At 44.7% G+C, this 21,459-nt stretch overlaps 2 protein-coding genes across 2 annotated transcripts; both read left to right on the top strand.

The window, feature by feature from the left end:
- Positions 1 to 926: 926 nt before the first annotated feature.
- Positions 927 to 5,066, top strand: LOC133138007 (trophoblast glycoprotein-like). The gene is made up of 2 exons (XM_061256464.1): positions 927 to 1,247; positions 1,806 to 5,066. The coding sequence occupies exons 1-2, from the start codon at positions 991 to 993 to the stop codon at positions 2,665 to 2,667; spliced, it is 1,119 nt and encodes a 372-aa protein (XP_061112448.1). The 5' UTR covers positions 927 to 990; the 3' UTR covers positions 2,668 to 5,066.
- A 9,277-nt stretch (positions 5,067 to 14,343) lies between these two features.
- Positions 14,344 to 15,933, top strand: polr2k (RNA polymerase II, I and III subunit K). The gene is made up of 4 exons (XM_061256470.1): positions 14,344 to 14,470; positions 14,757 to 14,825; positions 15,001 to 15,093; positions 15,799 to 15,933. Exons 2-4 carry the CDS (start codon positions 14,765 to 14,767, stop codon positions 15,819 to 15,821), a joined length of 177 nt encoding a protein of 58 aa, XP_061112454.1. The 5' UTR covers positions 14,344 to 14,470; positions 14,757 to 14,764; the 3' UTR covers positions 15,822 to 15,933.
- The last annotated feature ends 5,526 nt before the right edge of the window (positions 15,934 to 21,459 follow it).

Below are 21,459 nucleotides of genomic sequence, written 5' to 3'. Positions count from 1 at the left end.
GTTTTGAGACAGTAGAATCACATTTGGTCTCTATTATCCTACTTGCCAAAATTACCTGGCAGGGGAAAGCCAAAGTCAAATGCACCCAATTTCTAACAGGAAAACGAGCGCCCAAGACATTAGGAAATTTGATGTGGCTGTGGTCTGTAATGCCTTGTGGTAATCATGATCCAATAGTCTAATTACGAAACGCATGAACTACATAGTTAAAACTACTACCTACTACAAGCCTTCTACTACTACTACTACAATAATAATAATTTTTAAAAATTGAATAATAATAAATTAATAATAATAATAATAATAATAATAATAATAATAATAATAAGAATAATAATAAATAGTCTGTGTAAACATGTCTGTGTAAGATTTATCATAGCACCACTGGTGAGATTAGTGTTTCTTTAAGAAAAGCGGTACAGGGTACGCTACAGGATCGGAGAACCGGGCGGTCCCTCCTCCGCATGTCTAGCGTTGGCGACTGTGCGAGGTGATACCGTTTTAATTTCATGGGACTAAACAGTCGTGAGAGCCTACAGTCGCCTTTTCGCAGGGAGATCCGCTGAACACACTGGTCGTGCATAACCCGCGCAAGGTCGGCGACGACATCAAAGGCAAGCTGACACCACGGAACACACTGGGGAACACGACCTCTTGTTTGGCTTTACTTGTTCGAGAAAAAAGGAAAGTTCACATCACGCCGTCCCATGTATTAAGGGGGCAGTTTTGTGGGAAGAAGCGTGACCGGACGCCCGGAATTCCCACGATATTTGTTTGTTAAACATTACAGGTCGAAGGAGGACAAATAACAGTCATTAGAGTAGTTATTGGTCGCATGGCAAAAACGACCGGATTGAACTTATTTTTCTTTTAAGTTAGATGAAGGTACTTTTTTGCATTCGCGAACGAACTATTATTCAGATTACTCTTGGGACTTGTTCAAATCAAGTCATTGGGACTGCCATTGTATTTTTAACAGTTTTTTCCAAAATGATGGTTTTTTCCTGGCTCCTGTTCTGCGGGCTGCTCCACGCCTCAGTCCTGCACGCGGCGTGCCCAGCGCGCTGTGAATGTTCAGAAGCAGCGCAAACTGTTAAGTGCGTTTCCAAGGACCTGCGACACATTCCGACCGGGATCCCCGGTTACACACGAAATCTTTTCATCACCGGGAACCACATAAGTCGAATCGGATCTGAGTCATTCAAAGGACTCGATAACGTGACCACGCTGTCATTGAGCAACAACGGGTAAGAGAACAGACCTGAATGACCGACGGCTGAACCTAACCACCGTCGGGAAAACCGAGTCTTGAAAGCATGCCGCTCCAGACAGTATTATTATTCTGGACTTTATTTGTGTAGTAAACCCAATTATAAAAAATGATTGACTATTCAAATAAGTGTTAGAATGGATTTTCTTACATTTCATAGTTGGCAGTTGGCATATTGTATGTTGTTTTTTTATTTATGTTAGGTATTTACATATTCAGTGTTTATGGTGTTACTCTGTCCACATTCAATTTCTATCCTACATTCTAATATTATCAGAGCCTTTTGTGTGATATAATATGACAGCTTACCTCATATTATCCAATCTTTATAGATTGTTGTTTGCGTGTGGCATTTCTAGGCACTTACACATTCATTAGGGGTCCCAGTAAGCAGCATGTCTATTATGTCTATTATATTCTATGGCTGCTGTTATGTGTGTGGGAGTGCCTTGGTGAAGAGGTGGGATTTGGGTTGAATGCTTGCAGCCATAACCTGCTGAGTATTGTCCCACCCATCCCCCCCCTCCCTCCCCAGGATCACAGAACTGGAGTCCCAGGCTTTCTCTGGCCTCCACAGCCTCCTCTCCCTGGACCTGAGCAGTAACCGCCTGGCTGTGATCCACCCCGAGGCCCTGACTCCGCCGGGCCGGACGCTGCGGGAGCTGAACCTGAGCCGCGCCCTCCGGGACCCCTCTGCGGGCTCCGACCTGTCCCGCCTGCTGCGCCTGGGCGCCCTGAGCGCCCTGCGGGGACTCGACCTGTCCAGCAACGCGCTGGGCGCCCTCCCCTCCGACACCTTCCGGCGCCTCCCCGCTCTGCGGCGCCTCCTGCTGGCCAACAACTCCCTGGCGGCGCTGCGGAACGGCACCCTGTCCGGCCTGGAGCGCCTGGAGGAGCTCGACCTCAGCCGAAACGCCTTCCGCACCTTCCGGGGCGAGAGCCTCGGGGAGCTGGAGAGGGTCCCCCAGGCCCGGCTGCTCCTGGCCCACAACCCCCTGTCCTGTTCCTGCGCTGGCCTGCCCCTCGCCCGCTGGCTGAACGGCTCGCGGGAGCGGGCGGCGGACGCGGAGGGGCTGGCCTGCGCCTGGCCGCCCGAGCTGCGGAACTCCACCCTCCTGGAGGCGGGCGGGGCGGCGGGCGGTTGCCTGGACGAGAGCGAGGGCGACAGCGAGGGCGCCGACCTCGCCCTGCAGACCTCCTACGTCTTCCTGGGCGTGGTGCTGGGCTTCGTCGGGGTGGTCTTCCTCTTCGTGCTCTACCTCAACCGCAAGGGCATCAAGCGGTGGATGTTCGACACGCGGGACGCCTGCAGGGAGGCGCTGGAGGGGTACCACTACCGCATGGAGGTGGACTCGGACCCTCGGCTGTCCCAGGTCTCCACCACGGCCGACCTGTGAGCCCCAGCCGGGGGGCTCGTCCCCGTTCGCTTCTATCCCAAATGGAGATTTGTACCAGCAGCAGAATCCAACAGCCTGTGAATGGCGTATGTACATATATAGTCTATGGTGTAAATATATAAAAGGCTAGTGATGTTCTTCAACAACATTTGTCTCTATGAAAGGAAAGCATGCACTTGTCTACTTGATTTTTCCGGTTTTAGGCCCGGTTGCACCATTCCCTACTCCATCCGTAGCACAGGGTTGCCAGCAGGCTCAGGTAGTAATCACAAAGGACTTACCCCTGACCCACTAATGTTTCTGAGCAAGCAAACATCTACCCCCCTCCTAAATCTTGCGCTATTCCCTTTTGTCAAGTGCCTTGACCTCTCGAGGTTTTGATAAGACCCCCAGCTCGTCTTTTGTATTGCACAGTGGTTTTCTGCTTAGTCTTGGTTTAGGACTGACCTCTGTGGTCCAGGGTGTAAGGGAAGGACTTCTACAGCATGAAATACCTGCGATTCTGGGAGAGGGTCAGGAACATCTGTTGTGGTGGGGAGGTGAGAAACTCACCCATGGTTTTTGTAGGAGGGGGTCAAATCCACTTGTGATTTTGGGAGTGGACCAACCACACCTGCAATTTTGGGAGAGGGCCAACCCCACCTGCAGTTCTGGGACAAGGCCAACCCCATCTGTGGTTTTGGGAGAGGGGCCAAGGCCAGCTCCACCTGTGATTTTGGGAGTGGGCCAAACCCCACCTGCGATTTTGGGAGAGGGGCCAAGGCCAACCCCACCAGCGATTTTGGGTAAAGGTCAATAGAACGTGTAACGGTGGCGAAGGGTCAAACACACCTGTTGTTCTGGAAGGAAGGGGTGTGGGGTGTGGGTTGGAATGATGTTGAGATGGGGGTCCCGGGCAGGACGCCTCTCTGCAGATGTGGCAGTGGAGACGCCCTGCAGCCCTGAGGCTCCTCTTTGTTGTTGCTCACACTGGATTCTCAGGGTGATGAGAACCAGCCCTGTTTCAGAACCGCTCGCCCCCCCTCCACCCCCGACCCCCCACCCCCACCGGAAGACAGCGGCCAGACTGAAAGGGCTTTGAAGGGGGGGGTTGGATTTTGCTTGTCACAAACCCCCCAGCTGTGTCTGTTTAAAGGACTCGCCGTGATAAGACGCAGATGACTTTGATTGTGTCAGGAATCCAAGTTTCTCTCGGAGGGTTTTTATCTGCCATCCCTGGAACCGCTCAGATTTACTGTCTCCCTGTTCTTCACCGCCCTGAGAACTTTTGTCAGAATGTAATAAAGAGCAGAACGTTTACTCTATTTATACGGGAAATGCAGCAATATTCCTAATTGTAATTATTCCATACGCTTGAGAACTTGTTTTGACAGCTGTCCTTTCAGCAGGCTGCATGTACAGGATGTGCACTTGGTTAGAAGAGAAGAGTGCAGTTTTCCGCTGTTCTGGGTAACTGTAATCAGTTAATCCAACAGGGAGTTTGTCCTGAGATACACAACTCACAACCTGTCACCGTGGCAATTACATTCACACGATCTGTCCGATTGTGATTCTTAACAAATTGGCAACATTTATTTTTACCAAACTGTTGAGTTTGGATATTCTTCCTGGTATTTTAGCCCAAATATGCTCCCATTCTGTACATGTTGCCTGTTTTGTTTTTTTTAATCGCCAGAGAATAAAACATTAATCACCGGAAAATAAAGCACCTGTTTTTATAAATTCCTGGAAAGACCCCTCAATTTAAACGTGGTGACCTTTCAATGTTACTGTCGATGCTATATAATAAGTGTAGCAAGTTTATTTGAGATCCCATATTTTTGTGATATAGGCCACATGTTTAGACATATGTTAGAAAAGGCATTCTTTCTGTTTTGCATTTAAAGTATAAACTACACTCTTAAAGCACCTGTCTGTGCGCCCAGGTGAACACACACTTACTGTCGAGAAGTTCAGATGCTTGTGTGTCCTGGGGTTTGTAGCAGTTCTGAACCCTGCAGAGACTGCAAAAGAGGAAAAGTTCAAAGGAGACGTCTCAAAACGTCCCACATCTGTGTCTTTATCTGGTCTGCATGTTTCTTTTTTCTCCCTCTCGCTCAAAAAAATTTTTTTGATCCGATTAAAAACATCATTTGGTAATATAACTTCACAAGCTCCACAGTTTGGATCTAAATCCAGTGCGTTAGCTGGGCAATGTTAAACACATGCTGCCTCGGATTCCATTCTTATTAGTCTGCCATTTTCTCTGCAGCCCCCAGCCATGTGGCCCCACGTCCCATTGGCTGGGTGGCTGTTTGGAACTGTTCGGATGTGATTGGTTGTTTGAATTCATGAAAGTCTCCTCTGCATGCTTAAAACGGATATAAATACTGAAAAGGTATACTTGAAATAAGCATGAGCGCTCGTTTGTTTCCAATGTTAAAAAAAAAAAGGTTCCTGATTATCACGGTATGGCTGTAATGTGTTTTTCCGATTGCTTGTTAATACATGTTTGAAATGGACAAGATAACTTGGTTTCCCCCTTATATACATATATACTTTTTTTTTGTTCTTCACCTAAAGGAACTAAACAGGGAAATGGAAGGTAAAAATGTCTCTACACTCAGAAGCGGGCCACAGGGACCAATAAAAAGTGAACTTTCTTCTTTAGCACACAGTTACACTCATGCATGTCACAGATATAGAAAATTACATCCAGAATAGTCAGCCTTTTCTGCAGTGTCACCACCCTTGTCTTACTGCTACTGACGGATAATCCCTCAGCACAATGGTAGGCAACCCAGGCCCTGGACTGCCAGTCATGGTTCTGCTTTCTGTTCCATCTGAGGTTGACCTTGTGAGTTTGATGGATTATTAACCCTTTAAGGTGTAAGATCACAAACGGGTGATTAGAATGTTCTTCACTGAACATCCTAATGCTGGTGTAACAACTGCTACTGGTAACTGAAAAAAATGAAATTCTAGAACACTGATTTATACCAAAAAAAACCATTCAGTAGGTTAAAATGCTGAGGCAGTTTTTATTCTTCTAAAATTTAAGTCTGTGTTCTTGAACTCCATTGCTTTCGATTACCAGCAGTGTTAAAGCAGTGAAATCAGCATGAGAAGAACATTCTAATTAAGAACAATTGCAAACATTATAATCCCATAACTGTGATCCTACATCTTGACCAATTAAGTGATTAGAATGTTCTGAACACTCTAATGCTGATGTAATGATCACTACTGGTAATTGAAAGCAATGGAGTTTTGGAACACCGACTTTCACCGATTCCAAATACTCTTCAAAGGGTTACATTTCAGATTTAAAGAACATTCTAATCCAAAACATTAAAGGGGTTAAAGGGCGAATACAATAGTTAAAGGTTTGGATGGAACAAAAGCCCAGGCACCCCAGGACTAGGGATTGCCTCCCCGTGTCGTAGAGGAAGGTCCCCTCTGTGTCTCTGTATCACTCAGTGAGGTTGGCTGAGGGGGCCTTTCTGTAATGTTCTGTACACTTGTAGCTCTTAAGCCAACTGATACTGAGGCACTGGCTGCAAAGGCCCAAATCATCTTCACCAAACCATACCTTCTTGGGAGAGTGTGCTATTCACAAACTACTGTGTCAAGGCTATGCCCTCCAGCAAAGGTTTAATCAATCAACTCTCATCTAAATGTCAGCCTGGGTCCAGTCCAGAGATTGCCTGGTAGTCGGTGCCGGGAACAGGCCAGGAAATAACAAGGACGAGGACTGGCACGTAGGTACTGGGATCGTGTTTGTAAGCGGGATTCATTCGCTTTCACTGTTTATTGCTGTGCCCATCACTCAATCCCTAGAGCAAAATTAATGTGATATTAAAAAATGTCCATAACATTAACCGACACTTTTTTTTCTTTTTTTTTTTGCCTTGGCCTGAATCAGTCAATTGAGGCGAATAAAACATCCACTCTGCTGATGGATGGCATGGCACCAATTTAAAAGACCCTGAGAATGGCGCCCTGAGAGGCAGGCAAATGATAAATATCCAGGCCGTGAAATGCGCCTCTTGCCTAAGTGCTATGATATATGGCACCGTCTTACCTACCTCCTCTGGCCGGTCTAGCGTCAATGATGCAGCACATAACCCCCTTATACACGGGCTGTTCTTAGTTCCCTGCCTTATTCCTCTATCGTTCTTAGTCATGACCCCTCCGAGGAGATCCATAGAATGAGTCTCATAGCGCATCAGGGACTGGATGTTATCCCGGAGGGGGCAAGTGCAAGGCCTCATTTCTGTAACATTTATTGGACAGGAACGGCCGAAAACAAATAGGCAGAGCGCCTAATCGCCATTTACTCTGCCAGACGAATGGCGTGGGCCGTCCCCGTATGGATTTCAGATTAGGGAAGATGGATTCGCCCCGCCATGACGAATGTAGCCTCTCGCGGGCGGTAAGAACGAGTTCCTGTGCGCAGAGACCGTACCTGTGGACGACGGAGTATCGAGCCGAATGAGAGCGGCCGAGCGGAGAGCTCCAGGCCTGCGGAGGTCTGTTTAAAATCTCCTGCATGCGTGATGCGAAAATACAAACCCTTCAGAACTGAACTCTTCCCGTTAGCTGCCGCCCGCTTGCCTGTAAGACGAGTCAGTTTACACACCAAACGCATTTCTTCCACGCGACGCATGAGAACTCGGCAAGAAATGCGACGCTAAAATCAATCCAATCCCTTCCCCCGGCGGCTTTTCTCAGATTCCTTTCGTTGCAAAGACAAAAGCATCCTCTTGATTTTATTACTGTAATTTCAACAGGCTGGCCTTCAGTAATACAACATTACAACCGAAGACAGTTATTTTAAACGTAGTTCTTTTTTTATAATCTCTGAAGTGTGCTTTTTAATGATTTATGTGTTTTGTTTGTTTTTCTCTGAATGACTTTCAAAAATGCTGCGACAATGCTGGAACAAATGTCAATTGAAGTGACTGTAGATGGGGATTAGTTATTGCGGAACATCTTGTTGTCATTATGTGGTTTGATGGCCATGACAGGGAATATTTCTTACTAGTGCCCCCCTACATCTGTAAAGAATTGAATATGCTAAAAGAACCACAACAGTCATTGTCATGACGACAAAGAGAAAGCAGCAAAAAAAAAAAAAGTAAATCAAAAATGGCTGCAGGGGCTCACATAGCAACTGTGACAAAGGCTGCCCCCCAAAACTCAGTCCCAATTCCTGGTTTCATCATATTAAGCTTTGCGTCTTTGGACAGCAGTCATTGGGGAATAGAATGTACAAAACTGACAAACATACCTGACAAACTGTGGTCTGCACTCTATCCATTCCATAACCCTTTGAAGGGATTTTGGAATGTTTTCTTTTATTTTTATTTTTATTCTAAGTCAGTGTTCTAGAACACAATTGCTTTCAATGGCCAGTCTTGACATCAGCGATGGAATGGTCAGTTAAGAACATTGTAATCACATAATTGTGAGCCTACACCTTAAAGGGTTAAAAGAGAAACTAGAATGTATGATGCAACTACTTACTACTGCGGTAATGGTGGTTTTACGGTGGATGCATAGGATTAGTTTTTTATGTTCCAATACCATAACGCCACAGATTTTTGCATACATCCATACTATTAAATGTCACTCAATTTAATTTGATCATGATGCATAAAACTATGGGAAATGAAGAAAAATGGGGTCTGTACATGAGTGTATGGCCATTTTTATACATAGTCCCCCCACCCCCCACATTTTCGGGGATCAAAAGTAATGGGACAATTGGCTACTCAAATGTTTCTCAGAGAGGTGTGTTAAGTTTCATCATTAAAAAGAGTGAGCAAAAGGGTCCATCTACATTTAGACAACACGATGTGTCAATGCCAGGAAAATACATCATCATTAGGCTGAAAAATCAGAATAAATCAGACATAGGAAAAAAATGAGGTGTGTCAAAATCAACTGGTTGGTACATTATTAAGAAGCAAGAACACATTGATGAGCTCAGAAATGGCAAACGTCCCGGTAGACCATGGAAGACCAGTGTCGTGGATGACAGAAGAATCCTTTGAATGGTGAACAAAAACTGTTGTAACACTTTGTATCTGTTCAATAGATCAAGAACTCTCTCCAGGATGTAGCAGATGTATCAAAGACAACCATCAAGAGAAGACTATGCCAGCATAACCTCAGAGTGTTCAGCACAAGATCTAAACACATGGAAAGAATAGAATTACCAGGTTATAGTTTATAAAAATAAAGAAAGCTTTTTTTGGGCCAAAAAGTGGAATGTTCTTGACCGGCCAAGTCAATCACCTGAACTTAATCCAACTGAGCATGCATTGCACTTGCTGAAGACCAGACTGAATACAAATAGCCCCCGAAACAAGCAGGAGCTGAAGAGGGCTGCAGTACAGGCCTGGCAGAGAATCAACAGGGAAGATATCCAGTATCGGGTGATGTATGAGGGTGAGTCGTGGACTTCAGGCAGTCATTGATTGCAAAGGATTTGCAACAAAATATTGAATATGATGACTTCACTTCAGTTTGTGTTAATTTGTCTTTTGGTTAATTACTTTTGGTCCCATATAATTGATGGACTATCTATAAAAAAGGCCGTAATTGCTCCACAGTTCACCCAATACGGATGTAAATTATCGCTGAAAGTCTGCACCTTAACCACATAGTGATTGTTTGAACGGTTTGCTTGCTGGAGTACAGAGCGAAAAAACAAACTGGGTCACTGGCCAAATACTTACGCACTGCACTGTATATACGCCATGTTCATAAACATATGTACACACTTACACACATTCTTGTATATTCTCTTTCTCTCTCCCTCTCTCTCTCACTCCCTCTCTCCCACACACACACACACAGTGTTTCCAGTAATCGCAAGGGGAATATGCAAGCAGTGCTTTTTGGTCAAATGGCAGAAACTAAACCACTACAGACCCTCCGTAAAAGCCGAGCAGCCTTTGAGTCCTCCAGGAGGAGCGGAGAGGGGGGCCTGTATCTGGAAAAGAGAAACCCACTTTCACGTCTACAATTACAATACTGATCTGACTCCAACCTCAATATAACCATCTCCTACACATGTCCTCAGAAATGAAGCCCAGCTCTGTGCTCATCTTTCTCTCCTCTCTTTGTCTTTAAATCCTCTTTTCTTTCCGCCTCTGTTCTTTTTTCCCCTCCCTTGTCTACTGTCAGTGATTCTCTCAAGCTTTTTTCCATCTAAAGAAAAGAAACATACTGTATAAGAACTCCACACTTTCTCCACCTTACTCATTGTTCTCGTAATTACAGTCATCCAATGATATACTAATGATATCGACAGTAATCACAATCAGGGGTAGGTGACAACTTCTGCAAAAAAGGAGTACATTTTGGCACACAATGTCCTCTTCACAAGCTATCTCACACAGACCCCCCTCTCCTATATTTCTAAATAAAGACAGCCGACAGCACAGTACCTCTATTCCTGGCTGTGTGTCACAAAGAAGTTGAAGGGTTGGAGGGAGGATTTGAGAAAGTGTGGATTTTCACAGTACTGCAGTGTGGCTGGGTACACATAATTACAGCGCCACGCTGACTGGACTTTTTAATTCAGTGACACTTCTGCCTTCATCCCGACACTTGCACACTCACTGCCAGGACTGATCTGAGGTCAGATGTGCCTTTTACCTCACAGTGGATAAGGGTATAATGTGAACAGGGGCAATCTGATCCTAGATCAGCATGCTTCCTCTGAGACACTTTAAACGGACCACGTACAGAGATCACTTTCTCTTTTCTCCGCTTAGTGAGTGGGCAGGATGGTCCCCTCCTATTTGGTTCCTTCTCTTCCTGAGGGGCCCAGGTTGGCCCCCGGCCCAGGTCATCTCTGCGGCCCTTCAACCACCCCACCACCCCCATGCGGCCCCTGAGAAGCTCTCTTTAGTTGTACTTGTGGTTGCTCAGAAGAGGTTTTCACCAGAGAGGGGGGGGTTTCTCTGGTCAAAACCCAAACTGTTGTGTGAGACCAAAGACATTGTCTGTCCTTTTTCTGGGAACAAGATGATGTCAGGAAACCATTATTAATCCAGTTTTTCTTTTCCATCAGATGCTTCTTATTAATGTACTTCAAAGAGACTTGTCTCAGTCCTCTCTGCCCTCTCTCTCTCTCTGTAGATGTGTCTGTTTCCTCATCTTTCTCTCTCTCTTCCAAATGACACCAGAGGAAGAGAAGGCCAGGATGGACTCACTCCAGTTGTGACCAGATGTTTCTCTGGTTGGCGTTACCGGCCCAGAGGCTGAGCACGCACAAGCAGAAGACCGTCTCAGCTCTTCTTGGGGTCTTTGGCTCTTTTCGGTACGTAGGCGTGTCTGCAGGGAAGGAGATGGCCGCCAGGCTGGTTTTTATTTATGAAAATCAATCACAGACGGGGCCCTCCCTGACACTGCGCTGCTAGGACTTCATATCTAGCCGCCAGTCCATTGTGTAGAGCCCAGGAGGGAAAAAAAGCCCCGAAAGATCTCGAAGGGGACACTCTGTGCCTTCCAGGCATTGCATCTAACCTGTCAGAGATCTGACTGATTTCCTCACCCAATCTATTTTGTTAAAAAAACCTTATTAACTTCTCCTCCACTTCATCACTGAACCACATCGCTGTTGCACAGGCTGTTGTACAGGCTGTTGGTAGGGCCAACACACCTAATTAAGCTCAAATGAGCAGCACTTCAGGCAGCGAGTGAACAATGCCCTCTGATGACAGAGAGAAACAGAAAGCATAAGCACCTCATTCATTAGCCTCGGGACCACCAGCCTCTCTACAACCCCCCCCCCTTCTGTAAACGCGTCTGTTGGGGCCGAACCGCAGAGATCATTTCCCGGGGAGGTGGATATGGATCGTGCAGTGGTGAAGGCATACAACGGCTCACTCTGCACCGACAAAGAGACTGTCAGTAAGGTGATAGATTCATTTCTAACAATAACACGCATTAATCAAGAGTACTACAACATTTTTAGTGCAGCGAATGAAATTTCTTATTACATACACCCTTATCACAGATGCCATAAAGCCAAAAGAGCAGCAGGTAACTGTTTACAATAAGGTTCCATGAATTGGCATGAACTAGTGTGGTTGTTAATTAACTACTACTGAGCAGTTCATCTGTACAACTCTGTTAATGTATTTGTACGTCACTAATTTGTGTTAACAACTACATCAGTTATCGCTAATTCATATTGGAATGAAAAAGTCAGTTAATGTATTTGTTAATTTGGTTAAATAAGTTCATCCTATGTTTTGCTAATGTATAAATATCATGTAACAAATATATTAGTTGTTAACAAATGCATTAACTAATGAAAAGTTAATTTCATGCTTAATTCATGTATTTGTCCATAATTAATTCATGTTAACAACTACATTAGCTAATGCCAATTCATGAACCTTATTATAAAGGGTGACTGGGCAGTGTTTGTTGATGAAACCCCAGCCACCGTTTTTGCTGGACTCACTGAGAGTCTGGAGGCTTCCCTGTCAGCACCACAGAGTGAGACAGTCTCATCTCCGCTCCCTCGCCACCGTTATTGCTTCCTTTATGACCTCATATGGCCGACCAGATGCCCTCTCAGGAGGAGGTCTGGTTTCTTCAGCAGGGTTCCCCAGCTTCTGATTGGCTGCTTGGGTGACATGTGCTAAGGGGTCAAGGGGCAAGGTGCGATCAGAGGGAGCCACCAGCAGTCTCTTCTCTATTTCATTTCAATGGGGAATGTTTGCATCCATTATGGGAACAGGAAACACATTCCAACAAACCATCAGGCCCAGAATTATTATTATCTTCCTGCGATTCTTATGAAAAAAGGTGTTGCCATTTTTCCTTATTGGATCATTCCCTTCCCAGGTTTATTGAATAGTGATTATAAAGCAATGTTGTGTGAGCTTTCCGCTTGTGTGACAAATCTAAAATTAGAAGCATCGCTTCTACGTCACGAAGGAAAAAGGTCATCCAAAATATCCAAGGGAACTGGCACAGGATCAATGACAAATTCCGAGTTTGTGCCTTGAAATGGTGGCAGTAATATTCATCGAGCCCCACACAGCCATTAGAGCATGTGACAGCAATGTAAATCACTCCAGAGCAGCTGAACACCCCGGTGTGTGTGTGGTGTGTGTGTGCATGTCCGTCTGCCTGTGTGTCTCTGTATATGTTTACGTGCATTTGAATGTGTGTGTGTCTGTGTGCATGTGTGTCTGTGTGTACGTGTGTCTCTGTGTGTATATGTGGATGTGTATTTGGATGCGTGTGTGCATGTGCATGAGTGTGTGTGTGTGGTGTGTGTGTGTGTGTGTGCATGAGTGTGTGTGTGTGTGTGTGTGTGTGTGAATGTGCATGAGTGTGTGTGTCTGTGCATGGGTGTGTGTGTGTAAGTGTGTGCATGTGGGTGCTTACATATCCCTCATACTTGCATGACATAATACCTATTATTTTAGGTACAGGAGGGACAGCTTCCCTTCCAGTGGAAATGAAAGATTGATGGCACCTGGAACGGTGTTCAGACAGACAACGACTTAAAGATAGCAGCAGCTCCCAGCGAATGCTGTTTTGTTTGGTGGTTTGGGGTCATTTTGAGAGACATTTTGTTTAGTGGTCAGCGGAGTGCCCTCAGCGCTCCCCTCCCCCCATCCCCCCCACGGCGTGACCTCAGCAGCGTGATAGACAGCGCCGGTCTCATTCTGCAGGCCCACACAGCAGGTTCCGAGGCAGTGATTGAGAGCCGTTCCTGGAGATGAGACGCTGACGGATGACACTCCCAGACGCCCGGACGTGAAACCGCCATCGCCGTCGGCCACAACCCAGGAATGTTTTAATCCCTGCTTTTCCCTGAATTTGTTTTATCCTGGTACTGCTGTCGGTTTGTGGGAACGGGAGATGAGGTTCTCTGTGACTGTGAGGTGCAGGTACATAGCCCATGGTAACATGACTGCAGGACGCGTGGGCCTCATCACTCTGGTGTCTCAGTAGGCCAATTTTGTGACGATGAAAATCAACAAAAATCTATCAATACTTGATGCATTAATGACTCTGACTGTGATGGGAAAAGGTTTTTTTAGGTTATGGTGAGTACTTACAACATTGTCAAAATAAGATATAATTTAAAAAAGAAAAAAAATGGGAATGCATAATGCCAGTCCCACCCCAACCCTGAATGTTGAAGCATACTACTTCTTACAGAAGTATCTGCCGCAACAACTGTCACCTCTCACAGTCTCATCAGTGGTATGTGGGCTGGTAGAAAACCAGAGACAAGACACTCTGGGTTCTGTAACAACAACTGATCTCTACAGAATTCAGATTAGCTGGTGTTCTTCGTACCTTGAGATGACTCTCAGATTACTCTTGAATCTGATCACAATCGTCAGTGCATTAGACATCGTATCTATAGAGCTCTAGTCTGCAGTATGATTTACTGAACACATCTGTGTTGTAATAGAAAGTCAGATAAATAAACAGGTCAGAGTAAATGCTGGGAAATGCGCCGCTGCTGCCACCTAGCGGTTACAAGACATGCACTGAAAGTTTAATAAATCGTTTACATTTTCTTCTATACTTCGTAGAAACTTGTTTTTTAAGCGTTGCTTTGGCACTTCCGTATGGTATATGTACGACAATGGGCGATGTATTCCAATTTGCAAGTACACCATTCTCATGTAATCAGTGTATTTTGACCAATCGTGGTAGAGCTTATTGAAAGCCAATACGGAGTCGTGTTTCTCACACGTTGTTTTCGGATTGCGCGTGCGTGCCTTTCCAGGAGGTACACAAGGCAAATAATCTGTGAAAAAAGGAGGTGAGTTTGGAAGGTTTTAGGTACCGTAGATTTGTCGACCAACGTATATGACTTGGTCACAAGTTACGTGGTCTCAAATATGATATTTAAGCCAAGACGAGATATTTGGCTTTCTGTTCTTGTGTGATGAGAGGTAGCGGTTGCTAGTTGGCTAACTTCGTCATGGTGGTCCATGCAGCGTTCAGCCTATTCTGAAGCATAAATTAGACTAGATTTGAGCTAGCAAAGGTAATTGCGATGCTTATTTCATCTCTGGGTGACCTGAAATTGATTTTTTGTTTCACAGAATCGAATATGGATCCTCAAAAAGATCTGCCACCGCCTAAACAGCAACCCATGATTTACATATGCGGAGGTAACGTAGCATTAGCTAACGTAGTTGTCAACATACCATGTTGCGAGTTGATGTGTGTCTCTGGTTTCAGTGCTACTGAAGTGATTTGACTCCTGAAATAGGCATGCTTTGCTTGTCTCTTTCTTTTGACCTGTCACCAACAAACTGCAATGCTGCTTTGGTGTTGTCCCGACAGAATGTCACACAGAGAACGAAATCAAAGCCAGAGATCCCATCAGATGTAGGGAGTGCGGTTACAGAATAATGTACAAGAAAAGAACAAAAAGATGTATCCTTTTTTTCCACATGATATAAGGTTCGAAGATGAGGTACGTACATAATTATTGATACCTACAACGGAAAAGTTGCCATTTTCAAACTGTCGTAAATATCGGTTGCAATGAAGAACTAACTGCTCGTGCGCTTTCTGTTTCTCTCAACTCAACAGTTGGTGTTATTCGAATGAATTTGAACCCCGCTCGCTCATACTAGTGTGATCCATTTTACTTCAAAATCCCTGATTAAAAAGATGGACTTATATTTGGGCCATTCTGAATTTGAAAATTTGGTGACTCTACAAATATTCCTCAACAAGTAGTGTGTAAAAGGGACTTTTACTTTTATAAGTACTGTATACTGTTAAAACCACAAAGGCCTTACCTAGGAACATAACCACTTTTATGGAGATAATGTAAATGTTAGTATGTAAATTTATTTAATGCAAAAAAGATTCAGAATGTGATCAGGGCCTAGCCTAATGTGCCAGACATTTTGCTTGTTAACATAGGACAATGCTGTATGTGTAGATATAGGCTAAATCTTAGTATTTGGCAGTGGAATGTTAAAAATAATTATTTAAAAAATGAAAAAAATATACATTACTTTGCATTTCAGCTACGTAATTGCATCTGTGGCCCCCATTTTGTGATGATGCTGTGATGATGTGAGGTTGAGCGTTTTTGCTCGTTTGAATTCCTTGACTCTTTAATTCCAGTGGTCGTGTTTGATGCCCGGTGAACCCTCCCAATCCATGGACATAACTTTCCCCGCTCACTTTTATTTTGATCGTTCAGTTTCGTAAATATTTCTTGTTTCGTACTTTGGGAATAAAAAATGCTGTTAAAATGCCGCTGCCTTGTCCAAATTGCACCGTGTCGTCTGTTCCAGATCCTGCACACGAAAGTAGAAAGCTTAACATCGTGATCCCAATGACAGGCAGTAATATTTACAAAGTGATATTTTCAAACTAAGTTTGTATCTAAACAAAGATGTATCCTGATTCTGATTCTGCAGATATCACGCAAGAGTTTTGGTTTAGTGTTTACTATCCAAAACACTGTTCAGTTAATGGCATAATTTAAAATCACGTGTATACTCTGTCTTGTGGACTGGAACAGGCTGCTTCAAAAGTAAACTAAAATTATATATGACTCACTACAAGCCATAATTACGTTCGAGGTCTTGTGTATTGCAGTGTCATGTTTTGTGGGACTCGTCGGATTGTAGTACTGTCATGTGGACACAAGGTGGCTCTGCGGAGTGTAGAACTGCAACGCCTGGCCACATGCTTGAGTCGATCACTGTTGCTCTTTTTTTTTCTCCAGCAAATATTTTGGAATAACCAGGAGAAAGGGCAATAGTCCATTGTAAAGTTCTCTGTTACTGGGTCACACTGCGTATAAAAGTTTGCGAGTCGCTCCAACGAAGCAGTCAGTTACTTAAAAGTACGATTAGTAATTTCGGACTTTCAACGGTCAAGAGAAAAATTACAGCAACAAACACCACCAAACCACAACACTGGTTGAACCATCATCAAACCATTATCCCTCCCCCTTCTCTGTGAATGCACTGGCATTAAAAAAAAAAAACACGCCATTGGCTGTGGCAGTTAGAACCAATTTTCAACCAATGAGCTTGAATTATTGTCCAGCTATACAATGTTTTGGTACCGGCCTGTCAACTGCATATTTTGAAACCGGAATTTAAAGACAGGCAGATGGTGAGTCAACATATCAGTGAAGCTTTTTCAATGATAGCAAGGGATTTGCAATGGTCTTGTAACAATGTTTTAACACAAAAATCTTACCTATTGTACCTTTAACTGATGAAATGTCATTCTGACACCCACACCTGCCCTGACAGTCTGCTGTTCTCACCACTGCTATTATCTGTTGGGAGACGGTTACCACATGCAGCACTCTTGTAGATTCAGTAATTTGCCCCACTAGCTACGTTATTGATCCAATTCTTCCGTTTTCCTAAATTCTGAGAAAGGCATTACTGAGCAGCAGTTCTCAAGTTGTGACTTTATGAGGGGGAAATGGGAACGATTGAGTGCCAGCTTTTGGTTAACGGTGTCAAAATGGAAGACTAGAGCTGCGACTAGAGAAACACCCACAGTGAGGCAGAATTTTTTAAATTTTTAATACAGTTGCTCTTTATCAACAACCCTAGCGCTAGAAGTTGTCCGAAGAGCATCTGCAGTTAAGGTGGGCACAAATGGTCCGCCTGCTCATATAAATATTGTTGAGGAAATCACCTATAAATCAATTGAGAGGCACAATATCCCTCAATGTTTATCCACAACACCCAGGCTAACACAACATGTTGCTGTGGTGCAATAATATGCTACGATGTCACATGTTACTGTCATTCATTAACGTCAACTAAAGAAGGAAGTAGAATCTTTGAGGTTTTGTGAGGGTTTGTTCAGTATGCATCACTGTACACACTTGCAAAATGCACAACTTCCTTTCTGTTTTGCCGTCGCTAAAAATATCAAAAGACCATATCCAAACCGCATTTCTGCTATGAAAAGGAAATCATTTCTGGGTATTCAGGAGAGTTATTTTAAGACTCCGAATAAGTGCAGAAGGAACGCAGAAATGAAGGGTAAATGAAGAGAGGCGGGGTCACGTGTCCTCGTACACGCGTCTTCTCCGAAAGGCAAGGAAAAAACCAGCGCGTGCAGATCGCAGCCTGTGAAAGGAGACGAGTGATGCCGCCCGAGCCGAAGGAACAGGATGATCGCTCTGTCTCATTCACTCCGCGCTTCTGCGGCGGGCTTTTCAGCGCGTCCTAATTATAGCTCCCCCGAAGTTTGATTTGAGTGAAAGATCCACGCTGTCGCTGGGCTCCCCTGGGAGGAACTCTTTCTTTCCCCTTCACAATGGAAGGTGGAGGGCTGGCGAAGGAAGAGCAGCTCTTTAGCGGATGAGTCATCCTTCAGTTTCTTAACGACCGAGGAGCAGGTGGCCAATGTATGAGGCCTTTAAGTACTGAACCCCGGCCTGTGAGGATGAGGGGCAAAATGGCATATTTGGGGAGGCATAAGGAGCGTGTTTTTTTAGCTTTTCCAAACGTACATTTCCGGTCCATTGTATCACGGTGAGCTATCTATAAAACTGCACATATCAGGAAGGATGGATGGTACTCCGTGTAATTTTGGAAACATACCTTAGTTTATTTTAGCTCCGCTAAAATGATCCTGCAGGCCTGTCTGTATCCCATTGGCCCTCGGTATCATGCTACAGCCTATTGGCACGGTGCACACTGGCAAACGCAACAGCCAATATTCCATGTTTGCGTTTGCACATGCACGAGTGTGTGGGGTGGAGTGTAGTAAAATGTTTAAGGAGCTGGGCTTAACCTGAAAGCTGCAGGCTTCATTCCTGGAATTTCAACCTGTGTGCGCACCTGACAGGAAATAAGAGGTATTTGCTTTGTGTTTGTGTGTAACCTGTGCAATCATAATGGTGCGTGTACTTGTGTGTAACCTGGCACTTACCTGTGATTGGCTGGACTCCCTGAGTTTTTCTTGCTCTCGGTAGCCAAGCTGACTGCGACCTGCATTAGATTTTAATGCATGTGATGCATGTTCACAGTAAGACCACCATCTGTGAACTCCAGCCTAATCCGTGTATTACATGTCCATGGTGTGAGGATTATAGATCGTATTCAGCTGGACAGTACGACAGCATGTCCGTGACCAAGTGCCAATACATTTTTGTGACGGTCACAATCTCCCATCTCTCAGACACTACCGACACAATAGATACAGATAAAACATAGATGGCCCCATTTTCTCAGGAGGACAGTCGACAAGACACCTCTTTCATCGAAAGGACCCCAACCTAGTCTTCTGTAGCTGTGTGTGGTAGGTTCTCCGTAACCACTGTTATTTACAACCCCAGCTCCGACTGTGCATCACTGAAAGGGTTCCTTTGTGTATACATCCTCCCTTTGTCAGTGCATGAGCATCTACATCAGCCCTGCCACCTTTGGGAGATTACATCATGACTTTGGTGAAGGCAGAGTCTTCAGGGTAGCTTTTACATTTGTTATCTTGCTGACACTTTTATCCAAAGCGACTTATAGTTGATTAGTATAAGCAGGAGACACTCCCACCCTGGTGATATTTTTGCTTTTGGGCAAGGATGGACACCAACACATGACTGGTCTGAGAAAACCCAGCCTGCTGAAGAGCAAAGTGTGGGAGCAGAAACTAAACTAATGCAAGCAGCAGAGCAACAGATCTGTGAAAACGGAAGATGTGGCCCTTTTGCACTTCCCAGCAGACCCAGACTGCAGAGACAGATGCAACAAGGGCTGATCCGTTTCAGGATTTTCAGCCAACTTCTGGTCTTAATTATTTAATTGACTCAATCATATTCTATTTAACATTTGTATGAGTACTGGCTACAGCAGCAGAACTGCAATTGTATCCTAATGATTTTACTGTGCTCAAGCACAGGCTTGAACCAGGGTAATTTATAGAGCGGTCAGCAAATGAAAAAGGTAATTTGTTGGAACAAAAACCAGTACGGAAACCGGCCCTGGAGTTGCGCACCCCTGCTTTAGACACATTGAGCATTCAGTCCTCATCTCCTTACACTGCAATCCAGTCATTACTCTACAGTAAAGATGCGTGAAGGGAAGGACTCGTCTTGAAGGCTTGAAGAGAACGCAGTGGCACACGTCGGTGGTGGTTGGAAGTTTCAAGTTTTGTGCCAGAAACCTACCAGCACTTCCACAAAGGGGAGGGACTACTGTTCACTCCCTGGTTCGCCTTCAAAACGGTCTCCATGAAATAGCAACGTGCACTTTTCCTCAATACAGCATCACTGTAAAAGACATGCTCACAGCCATCAGCAGGCATGCATTTGATTTATGATGTTAATGACAAGACCTTCAGTTCTATGACAGGGGAGGGAGGGTTACCATTAGTTGGAGGCAATAGAGGCCTCAGGTGCGATCCTAGGTTGAAATAAACATCAAATACACATTTGTTAAGGCCGTGTTGGGATAGCTCTTCAAAACCACCTCATGTGGAGGTTTGTTGGTGTGACCAGGGGGGAACCCCGCACCGGGCTCTTTAAAGTGCGTCAGCGTTTGAAAGTCATCGCCCCGCGTGTAGGCAGCGGACAGCGAAAGGGAACAGTGGGCGGCTTTATTTAGCTTCGTGTGGGTCTTTGGTGAGAAGAGCGTGATAGGTTTCAAAAACGCGCAGACGTAATTTTCACATCAACATGCAGGGACACGTAGCACTGCACTCTCATAAACAGGCTTTTAATGGTTCGGTTCGCCTCCCGAGCATAAACGCAGCCATCAGAATAAACCAACTCTGACGGTTATGTTCAGTGCAGGGACGTGTGTGAGAAGCAGGAGTCATCCAGACCGAGGAGCCGGGGGCAGTAATCTTCCCTAAAGGGCCTTCATCTCCGAGTATTAAAACATTTTCAGAGCGTTCAAGGCCAGAGCAGTCATTTAAATATGATTTGTGCTCCATGCATTTTCAGGCATATTAAGACAAGAACACCAACCGCAAACTATTGAGTCAGGAAAAGACAGTATTTCTCGACAATCACCAGGATGTTGTGATCTTGTGATGTTCCAGTCAAAAGATGATTCAAACCACTTCGTACAATCCCGCTTCCCATTATTTTAACCAACCGGAAAGAAGGGGGGGTTCAAGGAACATACACAAGGTTTTTTAAAATCATTTTAATTTTGAATATGCATTTACACGCATATCATAAAGAAAATTAGCAAACAAATATACAAATACCATAAGCTGTTATGCACAAATCAGAAATTATACCTGGCACCAGAAACCAAAGTATAGCAAAGAAATGAGTGGCAGGGAAAATTTAAAAGAAAAAAAAAAAGAAAAAAACCTGCAGCTTGCGGCATTTTAGTCCAGAGCTTTCTCACTGAGCAGCACCAGAATGGTAACATTAATGTCTCGTTTGTAACCCAAGTGCCCTCTCCACTCCCGGACATGACCAGAGGAGCTGGCATTCACCAGGCCAGAGACCAGGCCTTGCGCAAGTGATTGTAGGCATTTTTTTAAAATGGCCGCCCGTACATTTCTGGAGGTTTTTTTCCACAGATGCGGCCCAGACAGGAAGAGAGGCCTCCCTCTGCACTCAGCCCATCGAGGAGCACCTGTTCAACAGACCTCCTTAAGGGTTTCAGGAATAATATTCGACAAGAGCCTGAGTGCTGTCTTTGGTAGGCATTTTTAAAAAGTAAGATATTTGTTTACATCGAGACCACGGTACGCAAATACCTAAAGCGTTTCCTGGCGGTCGTCAGACATTCTCAGCAAACTGCTTTTTTGAAGACACAGAATGGAGATACAAAAAAAAAACAA

This window comes from Conger conger, chromosome 9, assembly GCF_963514075.1.
Source record: "Conger conger chromosome 9, fConCon1.1, whole genome shotgun sequence".
Lineage (NCBI taxonomy): Eukaryota > Metazoa > Chordata > Actinopteri > Anguilliformes > Congridae > Conger > Conger conger.
Note: the sequence above shows the minus strand (reverse complement) of the source record. Positions and strands in the feature narration are given on the sequence as shown.